Genomic DNA, 12,527 nt, shown 5'->3' on the forward strand with positions numbered 1-12,527 from the left:
CGAAAGAAAAAGAAGATGCCCCAAAACAGTGTCGATAAGTACGTGTAGTTTATATTCTGTAGACTTACACCAATTGTTAAATTAACATGAATATCAGTGAAACCGGTGGGTTATCGTTGTTGTATAAGAAGACATGACATTTGATTGAGATATTATGGGAGTACACCTACCTTTATGGCAGTAAATAACATTCGGGCACTAAATATTATATGCATCTCCATTGGAAAATAGATTAGACTACATTCAGTAAGAAAGGAACAGAAATAAGCATCTTTTAGCCTTTATTATAAAATAGTAAATCGGAAAGTGTACACTAGAGGTTGTTGTTTTCCTTTCGGCTTGTCCCTTTCGGGGTCGCCACAGCGTATCATCTCAGATGAACGCATATATATGTTTGGCACAATTTTTACGCCGGATGCCCTTCCTGACGCAACCCTTCTCGGGAAGTGCAAGTGTACACTAGAGGGCAACCTCTTAATGAACAGCATCGGATATAAATCTGTATTGTATAATTAATTTACTTTGAATAAGTATAATTATTTGCGGGAAATTACAAAATGGCGAAATTTAATAAAATGTAAAACTTTTTTTAATAAAATGTAAAATAAATTAAAAAAAAAAAAAATTAAAAAATCAACTCACTTGTCTCCAAGGTCCACGGCCGCACTTCGGACCTGGCCGTGACTTTTGTACACGCTCTGGTGACACAAACGCACGCGGCTCCAAGAAAAGGAACGTCCGAGCTGGAGTAGACGCCTCATGGCCCAATTTGTGAGAAAGAACGAGAAAAAAATAAGAGACAGAAAAGGGGACTTTATGCCGGAGATGCGCGCGTGTGGGCTTCCATGACAGTCAGTCACATGTCCGGAAGTACGCCGCCAAAAGGGAGTCTATGATTGGACGATGAGCTTTAGTGTGCGGCAGTAAAGATGTCCGACTCGCAACTGCTACAAAATAAACGACAAATCAATCAAATGCATGACATTTATATTTAACATGCCCGAATAAAATTAGGTCCAAGTTAGCCGAGTTGTCTTTTATTCTTTCATAAAATGCATGTTGAAAATATTAACTTGAACAGTTGTCGTGTATCCCTCAAACTTAAAATTTAAAAACTTTCGTTAATAAAGTCATTGCATGTTTTATCACCTCCCATGGCTGTTTTTTTTTTTTTTTTTAATTCTGATTAGCTAATACTTCCGTTTCTTAAAAAATAAATAAATACAGACATTCACCAAAATAATAGTAATTTGATGAGGACAGTGGGTGTTAGAGAGGAGGATGCACGAGATAGGCTCAGATGGAAAATGACGACACGCTGTGGCGACCCCTAAAGAGACAAGCCGAAAGAAAAAGAAGATGCCCCAAAACAGTGTCGATAAGTACGTGTAGTTTATATTCTGTAGACTTACACCAATTGTTAAATTAACATGAATATCAGTGAAACCGGTGGGTTATCGTTGTTGTATAAGAAGACATGACATTTGATTGAGATATTATGGGAGTACACCTACCTTTATGGCAGTAAATAACATTCGGGCACTAAATATTATATGCATCTCCATTGGAAAATAGATTAGACTACATTCAGTAAGAAAGGAACAGAAATAAGCATCTTTTAGCCTTTATTATAAAATAGTAAATCGGAAAGTGTACACTAGAGGTTGTTGTTTTCCTTTCGGCTTGTCCCTTTCGGGGTCGCCACAGCGTATCATCTCAGATGAACGCATATATATGTTTGGCACAATTTTTACGCCGGATGCCCTTCCTGACGCAACCCTTCTCGGGAAGTGCAAGTGTACACTAGAGGGCAACCTCTTAATGAACAGCATCGGATATAAATCTGTATTGTATAATTAATTTACTTTGAATAAGTATAATTATTTGCGGGAAATTACAAAATGGCGAAATTTAATAAAATGTAAAACTTTTTTTAATAAAATGTAAAATAAATTAAAAAAAAAAAAAAAAACATTGAAAAGGTATAAAATCCCAGGCCCACCTGTGTGGAGTTTGGATGTTCTCCGTGCATTGAGATTTCCTCCCACATCCCAAAAACATGCAACATTAATTGAACACTCTAAATTGCCCCAAGGTGTGATTGTGAGTAGACCATTGTCTGTCTCTATGTGCCCTAAAAATTAATTGGCAACCAGTTCAGGATGTACACCGCCTCCTGCACGACGATAGCTGGGATAGGCTTCGGCACTCCCGTGGCCCTCGTGAGGATAACTAGCTCAAAAAAATGAATGCAATAAATTTTCTAAAGAAAAATTAAGGCCTAGAATTTGATAGTTACGTTCCTGCTACCTTCTGCACTTCAGTAAATAAACGTAACAGACCATTACTTTGTTTCGCATATTCTTTCACATTCAGATCACCATTTGAGTACAGAAAAACTAAATAACACCCTCAAAAAAAATGTCCATTATTACAGGAACAATTAATAAAACACACAACATCTCTTAATTGATGAATTTTAATTACATTAAGTGAGTTTATGTAAAAGTGGTAAAGGAGGGAAACATCGCCATAGCAACAGTAATGCACCCGGTTTTCAGGAAGTGTGTGTATTTGTGTGCTTTTAAGGACGTCCAGAGTGCAAGATGACAAACACTTTGTGGGAATAATGAGGCGATCGTTAAAATGGTACATTGTGGAAGCATCCCTCACACACACACAACTGCTATAAAAAGTCGACACACCCCTATTCAAACACCAGGCGTTTGTTATGTTAAAAAAAGATTTTGAACTTTTTTTCCAGCACAAAACATTTATCTGCTTCAATTGTCTAGAAAAGCCTACTAGAACATCTGAACTCGGGGTTAATCAGAGGCACTTTAAATTGTGGCCGGTGTGGGCTGACTTTCATTCGACAGGCTGAAATAACTGAGTGGTAAATTCCCAACACAGACACATCCCAGTTCGAGGAGGGTGTGCACACTTATGCAAACATTACCCAAGTTTTTTTTTTTTTTTTTTTTACTGGTTATAGGCCACACAAATGGTGAGGAAAGTTTCAGTGATTTATCGTGGGATTTGAACAGGGGTGTGTGGACTTTTTATATCCACTGCACACATACGCGGGACTCTCACGGAGTTTCCCGATCCAACGGGACGGGACAGCGTTCTGATTGGTCTGCTGATTGCTCCGCTGTGCGCACTTATGGAACATTTAGGTCCACATGCTGAACGTACAGAACACACGTCGTTCCTGATTCAAGTTCACAGAAGATCCGAAAGGAATCGTCCAGGTCGGGTTTGTTGTTGGGGGATTTTTATTTTTGAGGGGTGATTGGGCTGGCTGTGATTTGGCACTTGAACTGTCAACTTTACAAAGAGTAGTGCCCATCACAGCAGAGGAGGACACGGGAAAAAGTAGGGGGGAGGCGAGAGAGAGGGGGGGGGGGCAACAGGTGTTTCTTGGTCCGTTTCCTTGATTCAAGGAAGAAAAACAAAACAGAGGGAAGCCATTTTCTCGACAGAAAGGTTGGGAGAGAACTCAGCAAAAATGGTGAGATTTTACAATCGTTTTCCTCGCAGTATACGCGCCGGCTGTCTACCAGGCTTCAGACCTCCAAGACCACCTAGTGAGTCCCCGGCAAGTCAAGAAGAAGAAGAAGAAGAAGAAGAAGAGCAGACAGATGAAGAGAGCAGATTAGAGACAACATGCAAGTCAAACAAACAGGAGACGCCAGAGCAGAGATTTCCCAAATTGGGCCTCAGGGACCCAACATGGCCAGCTGTTCATATTGCTTAGAAAATCATGTCCGGATATTATCCATGTATGTGTCAACGCTATGGTAATCAAAAAATTTCAAGCCCTATCGTAAATGACATTTACTGTAATTCCCTGGCCTACAGAGCGCACCTGGTTATAAGCTTCACCCAGTACGTTTAGAAAGGAAATACCATTTGGTACATACATAGAAAGCCGCAAGTGCCCACACAGAAACACGAGATATTTACAAAGAAAGACGGTACACAGAGAGTGAGACCGGTGGAATATATGTGCCGAGGAAGTGACTTTTACCGGTCCTGCCCTGTTAGTGCTGCGCTAGCGTGTTACTGCCACGTCTCAGTGAGACTCATTCACTCAGCTAACACTAGCGCTAGCGCCGCCAGGCTAACACTAGCCGCAGGGCTCAGCAACCTTTTTGAGGCTGAGGGCTACTTCGTGAGCACCGATCGTATGAAGGGCTACTTGACCCGTTTGCGGCAAATGTCAGACTCAGTTCATTACACCTTCATAAAATATTTGTTTTAATTTATTGTAGTAAACTACATTACAGGTATTTGAAAATTTTAATTCACGTAAGCAAGTCAGATTCAGAATTTAAAGCACAAATAATAGTAATATGTGGCCAATGGTATTTGTAGAACATACCTCGCGGGCACCTTATATGGTCCTCGGGGGCTACCATTTGCCCGTGGGCACTGCATTGGAGACCGCTGCACTAGCACTAGCGCTGCCGCACTAACATTAGCGTTAGCGCCATCATGTTAACACTAGCGGTAGCACCGCCACGCTAACAGGGCCAGTAAAAAAAAAAAACAAAAACAAACTGGTAAAAATCACAGAGACACGGCAGTAACGCGCTAGGGCAGTGCTCATAGGACCGGACCGGTAAAAGTCACTTCCTCAGCACATATATTCCACTGGTCTCACTCTTACCTTTTCCACTTGAGCGCCACCTTGCAGCCAGAAAAAAAATTCGCAAATTAGCCACAGGGTCGAAAGCGTGCGAAAAAAGTCGCAGCTTATAGGCTGAAAATTACGGTACTCAAATGGGTAATTTAAAAAAAAAAAAAAAAAAAAAGATTCGTACAATCTCATTATACCATTTCAGTCAATCAATATATAGCACATTAACTCCAATTATTTAAATCGCAGGTGTCCAAATCAAAGCCCACCAAATCATTTGCATAAAATATTTTGTCAAAATCTGTACCAAATTTTCAAATTGTCAAATGTAGTAAATAAGATTGACCCCCCCCACCCCAGTTTGCGACCAAACTCCTTTTTCCGATTTCAAAACTAGTTCGCCGTCAATTTGTCGTGTATATTTAATACCATGACGACGAGATGAAACGGTTACATAGCGTCACAGTCGATACGGCCGTCCCGGATATGCGGTCCCCGACAAAAATGACCTTTCCGCCCCCGATTTAAATCAACAGGAAGTGTTCATAAATTTGATTGAAGATGGCGTGGGGGTGGGGTGGGGGGTGGAGTTTGGGAAATCTGTGCACTGGAAAGAAACCTATGAAGGAGAAATTGTGAGAAGGTGACGATGAAGGGAAAAACAGGAAGCAGGAAGTAAAAGCCATCCAGCCAGCCGGGAACTACATGCGTTGTCATGGGAACAAGTAGGAAGTAGGACAGGTAGGTGCACCAAAAAAAAAAAAAAGTTATTTGGGGTGGTTCGCAGGGAAAATGGATGACATTGGTTACATCCCGCCTGAGGTTCCCATGGCAACAAGCATCCCCCTCCACCCCCATGCCTGCACGCACGCACTCACCACGCGTGGGGATTTAGCACTCGCCACTTCTGCTTTTGGACTTTCTGCCCTCCACATCTGCAGGATAAAGCAACGTCGTTACACACACAAAGCAAACACACACCGAAATGCCAGCGACGGGGGAATAAATAAGCGCGTGGAACCGGTCGCGAAGCCGACAGCCGCTCGTCTACGATTATAATTTAATATCTACAAGAGTGTCAACTTGACAAAAAAAAAAAAAAAAGGGATGCTGCAGGTCAAAATGGCACGTTGACACAATTCACACACACACACAAAAACATTTTTGCTCTTTTTAGAATACAGTGGTACCTCAACTCATGAGTGATTTTTTTTTTATATATACAAATTTTAGATACAAATGCAAGACGGTGGCAACAGACAGAAGATATTCAAAAATGGCTCAAAACATGCAAAAGTCTGCTAGTTTAATGCTAATAACTAACGGGAAATGCCATACACGGGCTAACGAAACTAGCATAGATGTTGTGGTACTTCGATTTACAGACGATCAAAGGGTGAGGCATGATGAGGAAAAACATACAGCATATTTTTTTTCCATTCTCTGCACTAATATTACTGACGTTTAGCAATTACTGTACGTCAGTCTTATGTACAGTACTTAATATATGTAGTATACTGCCCTCTGGTGGCCATGGCACACCAGAAGTAGCAGCACAGTGAATTAAAGCATAAAGTCACAATGCCCAAACTTTTTTCTTGAACAAGCGTTTGTGGTCACGTGACAAATTAATCTCGCAAGTGAAGGCACCACTGTATTTTCTCAAAATAGATCTTTGACGTGATCAACATATTTGGCGGAACATTCCAGCAACGTCATTTTAATGGCTTTTTCTTGACTTGGATGGTGGCCTACGGAGTCCACTTTCCTGGGGGAAATCGGATACGTACGTCGACAACAAACCTCGTCGCTGCACTCAATTTCTTTGTCAACTTTCTTTTCTTTCGTGGTCACTTTCACTCGAGCCGCCCGATGCAATTTTTCCTGAATCGGCGCAGGGGTGGGCAACCGATGGGCCCCCAAATGCTCAGCGTGTATGAATAGTAAAGATTTCTCCCATCATATTTTCTGAGGCCCTTGAAAAATATGACTGGTCACCCACCCTGCACCAGTCCCACTATCCAACAATTCTATTTTCACATCACCCACAAATCCCATACGCAAACAAACCGGCCTCATCACTGCGCTAACTTTCATTTATAATAACTGGCAGCCTGTTTATTAATAAACATTTGTTCCTAGCTTGGACGACTTGAACAGTCGCTCATCCTCACACGAGTCTGACCAAAGAACAAGCCCGCTTTCCAGAGGAAGAAACGTAAATGAAGGGGTGTGGGGGGTTATTTTGATCCCAGTGACCCAAATGGTGAAGAGTGTCAACACACTCGTACCGTGCCGCAAGATTTTCATTCATTCTGTGACAAAAAAAATTTAAACGAAACTGCACTTATGCTACATAGTGTACAACTGAAGTGTTTGTGTGTTGGCTGTGTGCCTTTAAAGGGCGGGGCCTAGTGAGTGACCTCAGGAGCAGAAGTTGGACTGGTCGGGTATTGCCACTGATCTAAAAAAAAAAAAAAAAAAAAAGACTGGATAGCGCATAAACATCGAGCAATGTCGATTGGTTGAAGCCAGCTGGCCGCCATCTTGGTACTCCCAAAACGTGTAAGACATGATTTACAGGTTGAAGTATGGCGGGGTTTTTCCTCAAAGTTTGGCATGCAGAATTAAAACTGGTCACGTGAGCTTGATATTTTTATCGGTTCTGGTGACATGAAGGATTTTTGGTAAGCGAAAAAAGGAGAAGTGCAAAGGAAAGAATAGAACACCGTGACGAGCAAGAAACCTTGCATATTACCTAGGGTCCGACTTCCATGACATCAACTTTTCCCAAAATACGCTGTGAATCACTACCATCATAAAAACTAAGCTTTTTTGTCATAAAAACATCACATTTTAAGTAAATAAGGAAATAAGGATCCGCAATGGGCAAATAAACTAAGCTAAACGCATTGTTCATTTGTTGTTTCTGCGACATCCTATTTCAGATAGAAAATTTCAACTTATTTTCTCTCATTTGAAAATCAAATTCAATTTGCAAAGTTCTGTATTATGAAATTCATCAAAAATTTTCACAGAAAATGCGTTTTCTTGGTGATCCACTGATGAAGTTTGGGAAAATATTGACATTGGTTTTTCGTGAAACACCGTCGGCCTAGAAAGGTGAAGCAGAGAGTGAACAGTGAACAACAACAACCGTAAACAAAACTTTGTTCAAGTGAATTAAGATCATCAGAAAATAAAAAAAAAACATTTACAAACTAACAGTGTCAAAGTAAATCTTTCTAATTTACTTGTGGAATGTTTTCTCACAGCCACGAAACTGGCAATTAATGCACAGGTCGGCATGCTTGCTTTGGGTGTATCAAGATGGCGGATGGAGACTTTCGTTTTGGTGGCCAATGAGCCATCCAGTCTTTTTTTTTTTTTTTTTGATCAGTGTGATGTTCTGGACGTGAGTTGTGGACCTACAGAAGCTCTTGTGTTCGAGTGTTCCTCATTTTCTATTCGTCCCGTTAAACGGTACTCGTGATCCACATGCGTGCGGATAAGAGCACCATCACAGCTCCATTTTTTTTTCAGCTTCCTTGAAGCCAATGCGGAACTCGACTCAAGCATGGAGTTACCGCCATATTACGAATATTACTGCGACATTCATGGGCTTTTTCGTTTATTTTTGGGTTGGGAGTCGTAGTCCTTCATTTTCAGCTGGTGGGTGCAGGCTATCGACTGACGCATCCAGTTCATTTCAGGTGAAAACAATGGTGGACGGCAAAAAAAATGTAACAAAACAACAGAAACCTTTAAAAAAATGTAATCCAGCACCAGGGGACCCCGAAAACAAGAGAAAAAGACCCAACAGACACACGTCAGCGGGCCAGAACCTCCCCCTCCATCACACACACCCGTACTCGAACCACAACGACTGATTCTCCTCCGCGTCCAAATGCTCGGCCCCGGACCCCGACGGGGCGTCCGATTGGCTCGGCTGGTAAGAGGCGACGGGGGGTCCGCTGATGTTGCTGACGAGGGAGGGGTTGAGGGAGAGGAAGGGGAGGCTTTTGCCCGCCGACTCGCTGAAGATGGAGTCCATGAAGACCGATTCGGCGGTGAAGGAGGGACCCAGGAAGGACTCGAGGGCGGGCAGCTCGGCTTCGTCCGAGGTGCGGCACGGTGAGCTGAGGGACTTTGGCAAGGGGGCGCTACTAGAGGGTCCCTTTAGGGTGTACTCACTGGGTGCGGGCGGGGCTTGGACCCCGTCGACGGACACGGGCTGCCGGCTGTCCTTTGAGAGTATGTCGTGGATGCTGGTGCGCCGCGAGCTGCCCTCGGCCGTGGAGATGACGCTACTAGCGCGGGGCAGGGTGGAGGCCGACCCGGAGGCCGACGCCCGGTCCAGACGCTCCGACACCGACGTGGCCCGGGACTGGGCGGACAGTCCGGGCCGCACCGAGCCCCTCACGCGGGTGCTCTCTGCTTTGCGCAGGCTCGGGCGCCCCGGTTGCCCCGAGGAGCGCGGCGGCCGGTCGGCGGCGACGGGCGGCGCTTTGCCGCTGGACGAGCGCAGGATGCCGCGGCCCCGGGCGGCGGGGCGATCCTTCTGCGCGCGCTCGCAAGAAACGGGGAGGCGGGGGGAGTCCACGGTGAGGTTTTCCTGACTGCCCGACTGCATGGGAGACACAGGAAGGAATCAGTGGAGTTTTCAGTTGTCCTACTTTTTTTTTTGTTTGCTTTTAAATTGAGAGCTCACCTCGGCAGGGTCGATTCCCTCGTCCAGGAACTGCTGCAGGGAAAGCACTTCGCTTCCCGGGGACGCCGTTTTCCTGATGGACCCGGGGGTGGCGGCCGGCAGCGGTTCCAGGGAGTGCCGCGCGGGCCCGGGGCTGCGGTGGGACGAGCGCGACGACGGCTGCTGGACGGGACTGCTGCCGCTGCTGGACCACGCCTCCTGCTCCAAACTCAAGCTGAACTCGCCGCTGCTCTCGCTGTGGGGACGACTCGCGCTGCCGCTCAACGTGCCTGACGGACCACATTACTCGGGATTAGGATTTTGTCATCAAAGAGTATGACGATGTCATAGATTTAGGATTTTGACAGAGATTATGACATTGTTACGTTCTAATTTAAGTGCTCATTAAAATGAGATTACAGTGGTACCTCGGTTTTCCAACATCTCTGTTTTCGTACAAATCGGTTTTTGAACCAAAATCGGTATTTGAACGCCCTGACCCATGACGATTTGTTATTGTGCTTTCGAACGCATCCCCCAAAAAAACGGAAACGACAACGTCAACCATTTGACCAACACACTCCTCTCCACGCAAACTTCCAATTGAGCAACATTAACCCCTGATCATGGCACCAAAGAAGGTAAGTGGAAATGGTGGTGCTGAAAAAAGGAAAGCGGAGCATAAAACTGTCGACTTCAAGAAGGATTTGACGGCTGAATACGAATCTAGTGTGCGTTTTTCTAAGCTATCGAATAAGTACGGCAGAATGTTGCAGAGGGCTGCAAAATTTCAATGAGCCACATCAGGAAGGTGCTCGAAAGACGGCAGAAATGGTCCAGGTTAGATTCTCTCTTTGTTAAAAAGGGGCAAGTCACCCCCAGCGAAGACATTTGAAACACTTGTTTTGCATTGCTTTTTTCTGTTGTTCCATTAGCCCTACCTCTAGTTGCAAGTTACATTTTTTGTACGTTACATACTTTCTGTGCAAATAAAAAAAATAATTTTCCCCCTCATTGTTGCTTGTTTAAAGTTATCCTGCACTTTTGTTCATAAAAAAAATGGTTTACAAGATTGGGGGCCGAGTCGCTAGAGATACGGCAATGCACTCCCAGCCTAGCATACATTTTAAGCAAAACATAAATATATTTCTTAAATGATTTAATTGTACAATGTATTTAAACTACACATGCATTCCTACAATGCATTTTATTATCAAAAAAAGCTAAAAAAAACTAAATTTTTAGGCTTGGAACACATTATTTCATTTGCAATGGGAAAACGCGCTTCGGTTTTCGAAAGGTTTCGGTTTTCAACCGGCCTTCTGGAAGGGATTGTGTTCGAGAACTGAGGCACCACTGTAATATAAAAGGTATCAGATTGACAATGTCGCCATTCGATGCATTGTGGTGATAGAATGACATTATCGTAGATTATGGCGTTATTATGACAGACTTACAACCACGATAGAGTCCATGTCAAGAATTGACAGTAGGTGCCAGATTGAGACGCCGAGGGACACACTTGCATGTTGCGTGAGATGAGATGTTAACCAGATAACTGACAGGGAGGGAGAAGAGGAGGAGGAGGAAGAGGAAAGGTGGAGGGGTAAAGGGAAGGGCGTACCTTTTCCCTCCAGAGGAGAGGTGAGCTGGGAGTTATTGTTACTATTACTACTGGTGGTCCTGTTGCTATGGAGACTGGAGGGTCTGGAGGCTGGTGGCAGGGTGAAAGGACAAAAACGGAAGACATGTAGTAACACACAGAGGAAGAAACACGAAGGCCCGACGGCGCCACCGCGCCACCCCCGCTGGGGCAGCAGATGGCGCGTGCCAGGCAGACGGACAGGAAGCGTGGTCGGCTGCCAACGTGGCCGCAGGGGGGACAAAGAAAAGAACCCGTGGCGAGGAAGACAACCTTGACCAAATATATTATCGTACATTAAGAAATGATTGTTATCATAGATTATGGCATTATTGTTGCAGATGAAGATTTATTCTAGATAACGTTTCTATCATTTTATGAGTGTTAAAATCTTTCATGACATTTTAGCCAAAGTGTTAATATTATGGGTTAAGATTTTGTTAGAAATGGATTGTGTTATGATATATTAGAGAGATAGATAGAGAGAGAGATAGAATATAGATGAGAGTGCGTAGGACAGGATAGTGGATGGAGACCAGGCAAAAATCCATGGATAATTGATGCTCATAATGTCTGCCTTTAAAAAAAAAAAAAAAGTTATGTTATGAAAAGTCCTAAAACTCTTGAAAAAATAGGGATGAAACCGCAATAAGACCATGACCAAGTTCCATCCATCCCCCCCCAAAAAAAGTTATGAGTACGAATACAAAGGTTTTGTCTGTCCCCCATTAAAGATGTTTCTTCACATTCGGTAATTCATCTCTTAATATGAGTTTATTATCATAGCATAACACTCGAGCGGCTTTTAATGGGGGTGCGTTCTGCAAGTCGTCAGCTCGGCAGCATCCACGCTTCCCACTACTGAATCCAAGACCTTTACATAATTAAGGAGGTCCGGTGAGAGTGTTAAGAAAAGCCTAAGAACGTGGAAATAGTGATAAGACGTGCATTTGACTTAATGAACATCTGCCCTGAAGAGCGTCTTGCAGACTGCGCCGGCGTCGATCCAGCTTTGGTCGCGACTTCGCTTTGCCCACCGCCAAAAATGGCCGCCGCTAGGCTTAATCAAAGAGGCAAGCGGGGGGCCGAAAATTCTCGGAACGATTGACCCGGTTTTGACAGCCGTCATATCCTCAAGTAAGCCTACCTTGACTCTTTGGGTCGTCCGAGGAGCCCGCGACGTCCTCGCAAGAAGTGTTGTCTGTTGACAATAAAAAAAAAAAAAAAAAAGAAGGAATTATTTCATCCATCCATTATCTGAGCCACAGACTTGCTACATTCGAAAATGGCATCTTATGTACACCAAAGATGTTCATGGATCAATTTGTAAAGTTTCACAATTTTGATTGGCCCATCTTTGGGATTACCTACTTCAGGTTGAGGGTCCCAATACCAGCCTGTCAAGTACTGTAATTTCCGGCCTACAGGCCGCGACTTTTTCCCCACACGCTTTCGACCCTGCGGATTATGCAGTGATGCGGCTAATTTGTGCATTTTTTTTTTTTTAACGGCCGCAAGGGGGCACTCGAGCGGAAAAGGTAAGAGTGAGA

The 12,527-nt window shown here is 43.9% G+C and overlaps 1 protein-coding gene across 7 annotated transcripts in view; it reads right to left on the bottom strand.

Moving 5' to 3' along the window:
• Positions 1 to 2,465: 2,465 nt before the first annotated feature.
• Positions 2,466 to 12,527, bottom strand: part of ccdc88ab (coiled-coil domain containing 88Ab) — a 68,749-nt gene continuing 58,687 nt past the window's right edge. For 2 of the 7 annotated variants that reach the window (XM_061836589.1, XM_061836590.1), the window contains 4 exons: positions 12,125 to 12,178; positions 10,960 to 11,049; positions 9,357 to 9,625; positions 2,466 to 9,272 (listed from right to left, as the gene is read on the bottom strand). In XM_061836589.1, coding sequence (XP_061692573.1) covers positions 8,502 to 9,272; positions 9,357 to 9,625; positions 10,960 to 11,049; positions 12,125 to 12,178 — 1,184 coding nt within the window. In that variant the 3' untranslated portion in view covers positions 2,466 to 8,501. The remainder of the gene's footprint in view (positions 9,273 to 9,356; positions 9,626 to 10,959; positions 11,050 to 12,124; positions 12,179 to 12,527) is intronic. The other 5 variants (XM_061836594.1, XM_061836595.1, XR_009797358.1 and 2 more) reach the window with 5 other exon arrangements.

The sequence above is a fragment of the Syngnathoides biaculeatus genome, chromosome 12, assembly GCF_019802595.1.
Source record: "Syngnathoides biaculeatus isolate LvHL_M chromosome 12, ASM1980259v1, whole genome shotgun sequence".
Taxonomy (NCBI): domain Eukaryota; kingdom Metazoa; phylum Chordata; class Actinopteri; order Syngnathiformes; family Syngnathidae; genus Syngnathoides; species Syngnathoides biaculeatus.